Here is a 13,928-nt window from a genome sequence, read left to right on the forward strand (position 1 = left end):
GTGTGCATGAGAGGTGTTACAATATTTTTTCAGGTATATTGCTATAAGCTTTTAAAACATGTATGGTGAATTCTATATCACAAAGACTAATATTAAAAGGCACTGGAACTTCAAATTATTAGGTGACTATTACCCACGGATTCTAAAAATGTCACCTGCTTTCATTTTATATTGTATTTCAATGAAAACAACGTAGACATCATAAGCATATGTAAGGATTTCATACAAATTAGGTCTCCTAAGTGATCTAGCCATATATTTTGACCAGGTTTGAATATCATAAAAAGACATACTTTACTTCATTTCAACCCCCATATTGTGTAATTATCAGCTCCCTCATGCCTTCAATTGAATTTATGTTAATATAAAGGAAACTTTGTTATTCTAAGAAATTATAATGCTATAACTTGCAGAAACTATTTCAGTTTCTACACATAACATTACAAAAACAATTTTCAAAGCACAATTTAATTTAAATTCAGCCACTGTACAATATAGCCTTATGGCATCACAGCATGTAAATACATAGATCCAATCAATATCCTTAGAAATCACACTGGAACTAGTCCAACTCTGTCAGCTTAAGGGGTCAGTCTCCTTCTGAGTTTAATATATGGATTTACATTTTAGCAAATACAGGACAACTGCGTTGCCTTAGCTAGAGTGACATAGGTAAGGATAGCTAAAAGAGGAGCTGTCTCTTTAAGATACCCTGCTCTGTCTCTGATCCCACGTGGAAATCAACATCAGCAGCACTTTCACATCAACTTTAATATGATGCAAAGAACACATCGTTTTTATCTGGAGAAAACTATAGATTGCATGCTTTGTAAAATACAAACCAAGTGAAGTAATTATGCTAGACTAAGCCACCGGTTCTCTGCCAGAACCTCATATGTATTTTCTGCCAGTTCATTCTAAGGAACGCTGCTGCTTTAACTCCGCATTGTACAAACAGAATGCACTTTACAAAGAGGAATCTCAAACACTTGAGATCCATAATCAGCCTAAACATATTCCATAGACAGGACAGGTTTACATTTTTTACACTGCATTATATCATAACTGGGAGAGAGACAGAAAGACAATCTCGAGGCAATTCATTTCGCGCCACCTCCCCTTTCTTCCATCTATGCTTCTACCACCACCACCCAGACAAAGAAAAGGAAGGCACAAAGTTTGGCAAATGTACCAGTTACCTTCTTTGCAATCAGCTCCACATTGCCCAAAAGCTGTGCAACTCGTGCATTCCCACCTCCCGCCACCATTCAAGGAAGAAAGGGGTTTTTCACGTTCTCGCAGTGTCGGGAATGAGCTGTAAAAGGGCTTTTGCCTTTCTAAAGCGACCATCAACAACAAAAATAGGCATCGATTTTAACTCCTTGCTCTCCGAGAGTATTAAAAACTCAACACGAAAGTGTGCTAGTTCAGTGTGATCTTTTCAGGGCCAATTCGGAAGCTCGGGCGACTTGGGGATTTTTTTAAGGAATTTTCAAGCTATTTTTAATTTTGTTATATGCCTCAGTTCTCCCTCCATTTTGGTTGTTTATGATACTGACAACAAGCTGTCCCTGCTCTCTCTCTCCGGATCTCTCCTGCTTTCAGTTAACGAACCCCGCCGCTCCCTATACTGCCCACCCTCAACCTTGCTCGCCTTCCTAAGCTTCTCTTCCAAACCCACAGTAGAAAAGGGAAAGAAAGCACCCGGATCCGCCGAAGTCAAAAAGGAGGCAAATTCGTTTCTTTATGCTGCGGGAGGGGGGAAGCGAAAAAAAAAAACTTTTGTCCAATGAAAGGAAGGAGAAGGGCGCTGGATGTCCCAAAGTGACTCCAGAGATACCCCAAAGCTTCATCTGCGGGCTCCCTGGGACTCCGTCCGGGAAGAGCAATCCCCTAGCAACGTTTTCTGCGCAAAGTGTGTCCGATTCGGCGACACCGCTGAATTTTCATTAATTTTCTCTCATTTTGGGGCACCGCGGACTCTAATGTCTTCCGCTCCTTCCTCGCTGCTGCTGCTGCTGCTGCTACCGCGGCTGTCACTAGATTCACCGCACAGACGCTGGAGCTCAGGGGAAGGAGGGGGTGGAGAAGACATACATACAGAGAGACGAAGTGTGTGTGCGAGGGGGGGGAGGACTTTTCTCCCAAGTTTCTGCAAACTCCCCACTTACTGAAACAAGCGCGCGCGGGCGGGGGGGGCACTTCTTCACCGTTGCAAGAAACCCGGACCGAGGCAAAGGGGAGGGGGGAAGAGAGAGAGAGCAAGCTGGGAAGTAGTCCCAACCAAGTCTGGAGAAAGCGAGGCTTACTTTTAGGGTGTCTTCCCGGCTGGATTCAGGGATCCCCAAGAAGCCCAGAAGGGCTAAAAAGAGAGATGGAGCCGCGCAAACCTTCCCCATCCCTGCTCCGGCTGCTGTTGCTTCGCTCTTCGCGTCCCTCCTCCTCCCCCTTCAGAATTTAAATAACCCTAATATTTGCCTGCTGAACCCCGGCTGCAGAACCCCCAACCCACAGCAGACTCACCCCGGGAGCCTCAGCATCCCTTCAGCGCCCGCTTCCCGCCTTTTACAGGGTTCTCCGATTTTTCTGTAATTTTTTCCCCATATTTCGGGCTGGACGCGGCGGGCCTGGAAATTGTTTGCTTTCCCCTCTTTCCAGCAGCCATTGTAGTGTATGCGCTGCGGTGCAGCTCAGCCTGCCGCACACGCCGCGCCCACACCGCCAGCCGCCCACACGCGCCGCGGGTTGGACACCTCCCCCTGTCACTCAGCTTCCTAGCCGCGCCCAGTCGGTGGCGCCTTTCGCGCTCACAGCTTGCCCCGTTGGTGGGAGTAAACGCCGCTCGGGATAGGCCGGGGAGGAACCGAGCAAAGATTGGCCAGTCTGCAGCGGCTTGCCGCTGCCTTTCAAAGAGCTTCGGCCGCCTCCATTGGCTCAAGGAGCTATCATTTTCCGCCGGGCTGCGGGACCAGAAATGGGTAGGCTGCGCCAGTTATAAGGTCGTTGCCCAAGCCGCTGACGTCTTTCGAATTCGAGACGAGCCTTCGGGCCGCGGGCTGAGTTTCCTCGTGGTAGCCGAGGTGAGTATCTGCTCCGGAGCGGCGTCGTGAGAGCGCGGTAGCTCGCCTGTGCTGTGTGGGCGCTTTTGCCCACGTAGGTAGTCCTCGCTAGAGCTACCTTTCTCGGGGCACCGCGGCGTCCGAGACAGACGCTGCCGACCGGCTCTGAAGAGTGAAGAATGTGGGGGAAAGAGCTTTGAAGAAAAAGGTGGCCGAAGCGGGCCTCGCCCTCTTTACTCCCGGTCCGTTTCAGGCGCTTGAAAGCTTTTGTCTCTTGTCGCGGTGATCCCGACTATCTTAGATTCGCTTTTCTTTCGTGTGTGGTCCACAAACAGGCCGGAGTGACTTTAGGGGGGTCATTATCGCCATTCACCAAGATGCTACAGATTCCAGTCGGCTAAATTATATGGGAGGCCCCGGGAGCAGTTCAGTCTACGGAGGCTCAATCTTCCGTCTACATTTTCTCCTGATTTGGGGTTCGGAATTAGCCTTTCTACACACGCTCTTTTTCCTTCTTCAGTCGGTTTCTGTTGAGAATGGCGGTGTGTACGGAAAGTTGGATTCCGAAGCTCAGAGACAGCTGTTTCCTTGTGTTTGTAGACTTCTCGAAAGCTTTTCATTGAAATGTATGCTACGGAAGGAACGTATTCATTTACTACATTTATGTTCCGCCCATTTTACTATCCAAGAAACTCTGGAGGCTTATAATAAAAGCAAAGATGTAAAAGATATTAGAAACTATTAATAATTAACACGGGTGAATGAAACTAGGAACCAGTTTCTTCCATAACTGCTATCATAGAAGAATACACAGGAATGTATACAACGATGGGAAGGGTTTTTTAAATACATCTTTACAACACAGTTGACCTTGTCAGATAGTGTTTGGTACCATTGACATGTACCTCAACTAATCTTGAAAACATTAAACAAGGTTGGATCTATAAGTATATATACCTAGATTAGTGACTAATAGAAAATTCCAGGGCTGTAAATCCTAGAATAAGACCACTTCAATATACTGTTGTCTAGAACAGTGTTTTTCAACCTTTTTTGTGCAAAGGCACACTTTTTTCATGAAAAAATCACGAGGCACACCACCATTAGAAAATGTTAAAATTTTTTAACTCTGTGCCTATATTGACTATATATAAAGTAATTTTCCCACGGCACACCTTACACTATGTCAGTGTGCCGCGGCACAGTGGTTGAAAAACACTGGTCTAGAAAATAACAGAAGTTTTGTTCACTCATTAGGGTTAAAGTAGACTCAATGAATCTGTATTGTATTCTTAAATAGTATTTGCCTTTGTCAAGTCTAACCAAAAGGTCAGTGCCGAAACATATATAGACCTGAAAGAAAAGTGTTTTGGGGACTTTATTTTCAGTGTTTGGACCACTTTGTTAGCTTACCAACTATTCACTTTTGCAACAGTTTTTGGAGGAATATGTTGCTATTTGCTATTACCATTTTTAAATCATTGGGAATATAGGCATTTCTCCTGTCTGCCCAGAAATTTAATAGAATGGGCATCCATTTCACAGAACTCAGTCTGTATATATTCCACCAAGGAGGAAACATTTAATAAAGGATTCATTTCTAATATAAGATGTAGGAATGGAATACAAAGTGCTTTAGCCTGAGTCTGACACAAAAAGAAAAACTATTTTGTGGTGGTAGAAACACTGTAAACGTAATATATCTTATATTTTAAAAAAAAGAAGTTACAGATATTTAGAGTTCACAAGGCTATCATTTAGTTGTTAGTATATTTAGTAGTTCTATTTTGTAACATTTAAAGAAAATACAGAGATTTAAAAACAAGCTGTAAGTATTTCAGCAATCTGTCAGTAAGCCATCTTGAATTTAGGATTAGCCTGCAAATTTAACATAAATTGTTAACTGAATAAGTAAAAGTCTAGTTTGTATAGCTATACTGTATACTGCTTTATCATAAAAAATTCTTTAAAAGCACAATTTGTTTTTTTAAAAAAACCATAACCAGTGTCCAAAATACATGAATGTCTCCTTATTTTGAAATGAAGATATGACCAATCAGCAGTTAAATGTTATAAGAATCATAAGGATTGAGGTAGTAGATCCCTAAAGTCAACTTCCAGATGGTTTTTTTTGGAGGGTGGACAATATTAAGTGGTTGCCAGTACTCTGTTACTTGGTTTGTTATGTTGAGTTGAATTATATTATGTTATCTGAGTTGTCAAGTTGTTATATATGTTGTCCCATTTCAAGAGTGCTGTATTGTCAGGCTCAAGCAAGCAGGTCCATATGTGAAAGTTCAAAACTACTGATTTATTTCTCAAGCCTATGCACTCTCAAACAAAAGGTTTGCACCTGGATAAAATTAGATAAGAGGCAACTGCATTCAAGGGGGTAGGACTTTGTCCTCTTGTGACTATGTAAAACTCTATAAACTGATACCCTGTGTAATTCCTCCCTTGACTCTGCTTATACCATGTATAGGAATCTGGTAATAGATGTTCAGATTAACAAATTTTATTGAAAATTATAATCTTTTGTGTATTTCTGAATTTGGCTGCTAACATGGCTCTCCTGCAACATGCATGTACAAAATTTTCAAAAAGTGTAATTTATAGCAATAGCAATAGCAGTAGACTTATATACCGCTTCATAGGCCTTTCAGGCCTCTCTAAGCGGTTTACAGAGAGTCAGCATATTGCCCCCAACAATCTGGGTCCTCATTTTACCCCTCGGAAGGATGGAAGGCTGAGTCAACCCTGAGCCGGTGAGATTTGAACCGCTGACCTGCTGATCTAGCAGTAGCCTGCAGTGCTGCATTTAACCACTGCGCCACCTTGGCTCTTAGTATTTAGTATTTAGATACTAAAGCTTGGCAAATTTCTTACTGCTTTGCATTTCAATGATCAATTATAATTTGCTGCATTTAGTTAAGCCAGTAATATATACAGCAGAAGAAAAGCCAGCCACAATTGATTTGATCTGGAAATTATCCTCATTGTGCTTTGCCTTTCCTTTAATTGTCACTGAAAAACCATTCTGTAAGAATAGTAGATAGAGTGACAGGAAACATCAGCTAAGAAAGTTTGCTCTTTTTAAAATTAATTCTCGGGGATTATAATAAGAAATCCAGAATTTTTTTGATAATATCTATTACAATAGATATTTTTATTTCATAGCTTTTAAGACTATTAGCTAAAGATCCCAATTAATGCTATGTAGAAACAATAGGCCTTGTATTGCGCCTTCCATGCCATGGTTATACAAATATATTCAAATGACCTGAACCCCCAAAAGACCTAGCTCCAACATCTTGCCACACTCTGATACCCATATTCTGTGGAAAATTGTAAATTCCTAACTTTAGGATGGGAAAAATATATATTTCTTCTTTATATTTCTTTCAGAAATATACCAGTGCAAATTTTCTGAATCAGATCTGTCTGTGAAATATGCTTGACTTCAGTCAACTTTGGCAGTTTCAAAGTTATATCATATTTGCTTTACAATATTTTTTTTAAAAAATGTCACCTATTGCCATTCTTTTCCAATTTTTAGGTAAAAAGGTATTTTCAGAACTTTGTGCTTTTTTTCCAAAGTAATGTTAAACCTCATAAAACCAGAATCTAAAATAATAATATTGAACATACTAATACATAATATGCTTAATGAACATGATGTTGATGTTAATTTTCATACTTATTTGCAAGCAAAAAAAATTCTTATTCAAAATTTTCTACAAAACCTTTACTTTCTTTCCTTAAAATATTATTTACAAATCCCTAGGGAAAAGTATTAAATTTTTGTCAGACAAAAGCTGTCCTGACACGTTGAAATTGTCTTTTTTTTAGCTGCTGCCTTAAAAGAAAAAAAACACACACAGAAAAAACAATACAATACTGACTTTATGTCCCCAAAAACGCCGATTGCAGGATCATGACATTAATCCATGTTTAGTGGTAAGTTGAGTTCTTATAAATGGACATTATGAGTTTTTAATTTATTTTTCTGAAGTAGCTTTACATAAGAATGTACAAAATACTGCAAACATAACAGTTGACTCTGGATAGTTTGTGTCCAAACAGAGACATATATTCTAGAAATCTTAGTTTATACGTAGAATGAAATTGGGCTGTGTTCTTTATTAAGATTGGTCTAGCTAAGCATGATTCAGAGAAGGGCTGAGAGTTTTTTTTAAAATAGTCTGAAGCAGAGATGGATTGCTGCTGGTTGAGCCAAACCGGTAGTGTCCCAGAGCAGCTGAGAGCGAACCTGTACAGTGGCTATTTGGGCCCTTATGGCAAAAGGCGAATTGCACCTGCGCGCACAGCATGCAGCGCCTGCACAAACCCTGGCAATCATCTGGTTGTCACAGGGGTGGTGGATTGCGCACTCATGCACAGCATGAGTCAGACACGCACACAAACAGAACACGTGTACACACGATCAGCGAACCACTAGTGAAGGTGAGTGCAGCCTACCACTGGTCTGAAGGGATTTTCTTGGCAACAGCTTGTGAAGACCTAATCAGGTGGCAGTTGAAGAGATGCCAGAATGGAAAGGATAAGTTGTACTGAGAAATCAAGGATAGCAGGAAAAGGAAGGTAAAAAGTTGGAAGATTGGAATGGTAGGCAGGTGGGATATAAACCACACTATATTATGCATTGGGATAGCAGACAGACCAGAACATTGATGGCTGATATTGAGGGGATCTTGTAACTACTAATAAGTTTTGGGTTTACTTCTGTTGAATTGCAAATCATAATGGTTTGGAAAACCTCTGAACTTTAGTAGTTTGAAGCAAAACATTTCTTATTGTTGACTTGCCCTCCTGAACAGCATTTTCTCAGAGATACTTACAGTGCACACACTCTTTGTATTCTAGATTTGGCTCTGTTCTGATGCCTATAGTACAAGTGCAAATACCTTAATAACTATTATTATACCTTAATAACTATTATTAATTCCTTAATAACATTAACTACTATTATTATAATCTAATAATAACTAATATCTGAATTCTATAATGTTTTGTTACTTGTAATGCAACCATAAAACAACTATAAAGGAGTGGACAGCAATAATTAATTAAATTAAAATTTAATATTTTTTTAAAAAATTGTGCTGATGTAAGGCTTTTTTGAAGTTTTCATTTGCTACTAAACTAGTTTTGAAGTCAGGATTTGTTTTGAAATGTTTAAGAAATATTTCTGAATTCAAAAATTTCTAACTTTTGAAAAAAATAAACATTTAATATAAGAAACATCCTGCTGAATACAGATATAATTCAAAATCTATGTTTGAATGCTTATCTACTCGTTATAATTTGTATTGTATTTTATTATAGATGTTCTTTGGTTTAAGTCTTATATTCATTGTTTTTTCTGTCACACATAGATTGTATATAGCAGTTCTACTACTATTGGCTATTTTACCTGGATTATGACTAATAAACTGATTTTATATAATATAATTCAAGATCCATTATTTTCCTTTGATTTAGTTTTTCAAGATACATTAGCACAAAGATTAACCCTTTGCAGAACAAGTAAAAAATATAATTATCCATACATACCTGTTGTGACTCAGCAGAAGTCTCCTGTGAGTCTTTTCGGGATGCAAGATTAACAATGCAGCTGGGGCTCATTAGTGGCATCTAGGATGGATGGTGCCACGCCCTGGTTGCAGGAGTCAACGTTCATTCATTGTTCATCATTCATTGGTCATGGTTTGTGAGAGACACTTGGAGAAGTGATTTGCTTTCTGTAACCCTGATTCAAGGAGACACTTGAGAAGTGAATTGTTTTGTAAGAGTTTTGTTTGTATTCTGTTATCCTCTGGTCAGAGACTTGATTTATGTTTATTTTTGGCTCGCAGGCAGTCTGAGCTGAGAACTGATAAAGTTCTTCCCTTTTACGTTTGTCTGCCTGTCATCTGTTAACGAGCGAAGGAGGGACTGAACACTACCTACCTATAAAGAACTTATTTCTTGATAATAGAATATTGATTACATCTAACAACCTTAAATATCATTCTATATCTTTTAAAGAATAGTTTTATTAAATTTTTTGAAGTTATGAATATAATGTTTTTATTGGCTATTGTAATCTATAATTTAACAACTTAAAATCTTTTAAAATATTTATACAAAACTTGAACTGTCTTGTATATATCCAAATAAAACATGGGTTCTTCAGTGCTATTATGGTTCTGTTTTTCAGCAACAAGTATTCTGGTGTTTCTTTCCTTTCTCTTCTAATAATCTCTATGACAGAAGCTTTGCTGATGCTTTTGCTTGGTTTGCAAAGAAGTACCATTCCTGAATTCACCTTGCCTTATTTTCTCTCTCTCTCACTCCTTCTATGAACTGAGAAGTAATTCAGTTGAAGATGTAGTTTCTTTCTATATTTTAATTGTGATTTGTTATAGGTGATATTGTATGATATTACAAAACCTTTGAGCAAGCTGTTAAAACTCTGTAGTCAGATAAGAAAACTATTTCCTTGCATATTTCTTGGATTCTAGTATATCTTTTAGTTATCAGTATATTTTAGTTTTAAAAAGCCTGCATCCTTATCAACTTTGGTTACATTTCTTGGTAATAATATTTTTTTGTTGGAAGAATTTTAAGATACCTATTATCTTAATAGTTACAAAACTAGATTTAACTTTTTACCCTAAACGTAGTTTTAAAGTCTTAGAGTAATACTTTGAGAAACAGATAGTAACACTATTTTTAAGTAGGATTTTATTCTAACATAATTATTTGTAAGATCACAGCCTTATTGTTAGTTGCCTTTCAATGAATGAAGATGGCAAATTGTGCCATCTTCGAAACTGAGGAAATCAACTATTAGATTTTTAATATTTTATTTCCTTCATATTCAGGAAAGCGATGCTTCCAGAAAGTGTTTGGAAGTGAATCAATCCGATAAGGATATGTGTGCAATTATTTTTTAAAGTACAAAAGTTGCCGAAAATTTTGGGTAAGTAGATTTGAAAGGCTTTTAAATAAACTTTTTCAGGGAAGCAACAGAAATAAAGCTTTAACCTGTCTCTTATCTATTTCTGTTTCTATTTTTTTTTAAAAAAGCTGGCAATATTAAAGGGTCAGATTATTTATTGCATTATTATATGAATTTATATTACATCTCTGAGCCCTTCATAGCCACAGAATCTAACAAAATATCAGTTCAGATTAAAATTTAAATAGTAAAAATTAAGATAAATTAAATACACATTCATTATACACAACAAATTAAAATAACCAAGTAAACAATTTCCAAGTATTCAGGAGAAAATGAATAGTTTTCACTGTCATACTAAATGTGACATCGTTTGGTTCTTTGAACCTCCGGGCAAACTAGTCTATAGACACAGGGTACTTTTAATAAGACTTATCTCCATGCTCAATTCTCATTGTCACTGGAATCTGAAGTATCTCATTCGGGGTTGAATATGCATCAGAACGGGCATATTCTGTTGGAAAAGGTGGCCTGGAAGATAAGAACTATAGAGTAAACCATCAATTAGAACAAATTGCCAACCAATGCACTGCCTGCAATATATCTGAGATGCTGCTGACCTGGCTTTCAAAAATCAGTAAGTGAATTACTACATTCCGTACCAATGAACATTTCCAGGAAGCTTTTAAAAGAAAGCTTATAGAATGTGCTGCAACAATTCAATCTAAATTGGTAAGTAGTGTGTGTAACTGTTGCTTGTGCTGGCTGATCCCAAAAGGGCTGCAGTTTCTCCATTAGATGAAACTGGACAGGGGCTCTCCTTACCCATCCTTTATTTACCAAGCAACCAGATTGATTTATTAATTTTTTGATTTGATTTGATTTAAACAGCCATCCATTCACAACAGTGAATCAGATTCATGTAAACATGAGAAAATCTGGAAGTTGCAGCTGCTTTATCATGTAAAAGGAGAAGAGTTGATGTAGGGGGATAGTTTTGAATGAACAGTATTTAATATTTTACTCATATTTAACTTTATATTATTTTATGCCACCCAGTCTCCAGATACAGTTAATGATACCGACCACATTTCAGCTTTGCCCATGTAATTGTAAATATGTAATATATGTAAATGCAATCAATTTCATTGTATAAATGTTGTACAATTACAGCTATACTATACTCTAATTAGATATTTATCTTAATACCTCACCTAATCAATGAATCACCTGCTTAGTGATTTCTTATAGAAGTTAAATCACATGGGGAAAATGCACAGCTTATGGTATCCTATAAAAAAGACTAGAGATTTGACTGCTTACCACTACCACCCATTTCTCATAGAGGATGGATCAGAACAAACACATTCTTTATATCCAGGTCTTAAAAGATAATGATGGGTAGGAGTATCCCAGTGCTTTAAAATATGCATACCTACTAAAAAACAACAACCAAAGGAAGTGAGAGAATCTCATTAATTTTAGTTCTGGTGAATTAATGCTTTGAGACCATTCTTGAATATGTCCATCACATGCTCTCAGAAGTCCAAATATGGCCACTTGTCCAGGGAGGTTGTCTTTCCTCACTTAATATTACGGGTGAAAGCATTCATTTATTCCCATGTGAAAAACTAGTTGTGCATACTGTGATGATATACCAATCTGTTCAATTAAAATCTACCAAACTATATCCCTTTTTATAAAAAAAAATGACTCTTCTGGTAGATTATTGACATTGAGCCTCTAGGCCTAACCACATTGTGGCTTCATTCTAGTAGTGTCCATGTATATAGATCAGTGTCTATGCATATAAAAGAGAGTCAAGCATGATGTTCTCTGTATAGTTCTATCATGTGCAAACTCTCCTGACTCACATTTCTATGAATGGCCACGTTCCATCTCCAAACTATTGAGTGATGACTGTATCTTAAACAGAGTGATTTATCTCATACTAATGTTGAAACAGTATTTCAAAAATAAGTACTCTAAATGACAGTGTTAACATTTATTTAATGGAGCAAGACTTTTCCAACTATAGCAAGTAGTTTGATTTGCTACTAAATATGTAAATTTAATTAAATATTTGTTGATGCAAAATGGATTTAATCATAGTGTGTTATTTGTTTTTATTTCTAGCATGGGATTATGATGCAGAGAAAACAAGATGGAATAAAACCAAATATGCCTGTAGAAGAAGAAGAAAGAGAATCCTAGCTTCGTTGGGAAGAGCACCATATTGACCATACAGTTTTATTAATATAGAATGTAATGCTTTTACGATAAAGTGTGCTTTATTATATTTTAAAAGGTAGTTTCTGGATAGCTTGCATTGCCACTCCTTGTACTGTATTTTTACAAAAAACAAAAGAACCATGAAACTTTAAATGTCTAACGAATGAAGTGCATTCTTACATGGGAAAAACTTGCAGAAATAAAAAAGGTTTTGATTTGATAAATTTGTGTTTTTTTTATATTTATTGTACTACATAATGTCATATACATGGATAAAGGATTTCAAAGGAATTACAGATAATATAAAACTAGTTTTTAAATAAAATAGTTGAAAATATATTCTCATAGATTTTATTTCTCAAGAAAAGGCAAAAGGTGACTCATTTTAGAGCAGTGTATCAGTTTAAGTAAACTTAATAGCCTGTTATCTTAAAATTGTTACTTTAATGATATTCTTCACTGTAATGCTGATGGTTATCAATCTATAGATATTTTACCTTTACCTCAAGTTTGCCAAATTCAGTGGTATTAACTACATTTTTATTAATATATTAAGTTTGGTATAACATCAGGAGTTTCCTAGAAAAGGTGCTGTGTAGTATTTTCAAAAAGTTCAGTAAGAACTGGGACACTTTCCCATGTCCAGCAGACAATCAGCTTGTAATTTATATATATAAATAAATTTACATATATAAATAATTTACATATATAAATTTACATATATAGATATATAAATAAATTTACATACATATATATATATATATAAATGTACATACATATATATATATAAATTTACATATATATACATATATATATAAATTTACATATATATATATATATATATATAATATATATATATATATCTAATATAAATTACATATATATATAAATTTACATATATATATATATATATAATATATATATATATATCTATAGTATTATATATTATATTATATATATATTACACATACATACATACATACATACATACATACATAACATATACATACATACATATATATATATATATTTAAAGTCACAACCCTGGTATGCCAAATATGGGAGGAAGGTCACACTTCCATTCTCTGTCTTCGGCTCGTCACAAGAGACCATCCAGACAGAACCCAATATTTTTTACTGTTGCCTTTTTGTTACATTTGTTATATATATATATTTCAGTATTGATGAAATCAAGAAAAATTAATTTATATGAAGCATATTAGGGTCAAGATATCACAGCATTCATAGTTTTATATCTGTTGCATGAGACCTTTAAAAATAGCTCACTAAATGTATTAATTTTGGCAATAATTTCTTCCTTCAAATGTTATTTATGAACCTCTGGCCTTTATTTTTTAATAAAATATTTTAATTACCGTTTAATTTTTAAAAAAAAAAAAAATGTTCAACTGAATAGTATTTACATGTATTTGATATACTTGTAAAGTTCTTGAGAAACATTTCAACTTGCTGGTTAAACTCCCTTGTTCATCTCTTGCTTATAGGATATTTTTGAACATTATGAGGAAAGTCTGCAAAGAACAGCCAGGTCAGCTGGGACGTACTTGTTAAAGGGTATGTTGTATAGAAGACTTAAATCAAACACTGTCAGAGTTACACAAAATTAAAATGAATAGATTTATACATATCCTTCTGTATAAACCTTTTTATCT

The 13,928-nt window shown here is 36.1% G+C and overlaps 2 protein-coding genes across 5 annotated transcripts in view; one reads left to right on the forward strand and one right to left on the reverse strand.

The window, feature by feature from the left end:
- PLAG1 (PLAG1 zinc finger) overlaps window positions 1-2,742 on the reverse strand; it is a 22,506-nt gene extending 19,764 nt beyond the window's left edge. For all 4 annotated transcript variants that reach the window (XM_032222816.1, XM_032222813.1, XM_032222815.1 and 1 more), the window contains exon 1: window positions 2,524-2,742. The gene's annotated coding sequence lies outside the window, so the exon portion shown is untranslated. The remainder of the gene's footprint in view (window positions 1-2,523) is intronic.
- Window positions 1-12,479, forward strand: part of LOC116511999 — a 13,111-nt gene extending 632 nt beyond the window's left edge. Inside the window, exons 2-3 of the mRNA XM_032222271.1 lie at window positions 2,499-3,080; window positions 12,160-12,479. Coding sequence (XP_032078162.1) covers window positions 2,499-3,080; window positions 12,160-12,237 — 660 coding nt within the window. The 3' untranslated portion in view covers window positions 12,238-12,479. The remainder of the gene's footprint in view (window positions 1-2,498; window positions 3,081-12,159) is intronic.
- Window positions 12,480-13,928: the final 1,449 nt, after the last annotated feature.

This window comes from Thamnophis elegans, chromosome 8 (assembly GCF_009769535.1).
Source record: "Thamnophis elegans isolate rThaEle1 chromosome 8, rThaEle1.pri, whole genome shotgun sequence".
Classification (NCBI taxonomy): domain Eukaryota; kingdom Metazoa; phylum Chordata; class Lepidosauria; order Squamata; family Colubridae; genus Thamnophis; species Thamnophis elegans.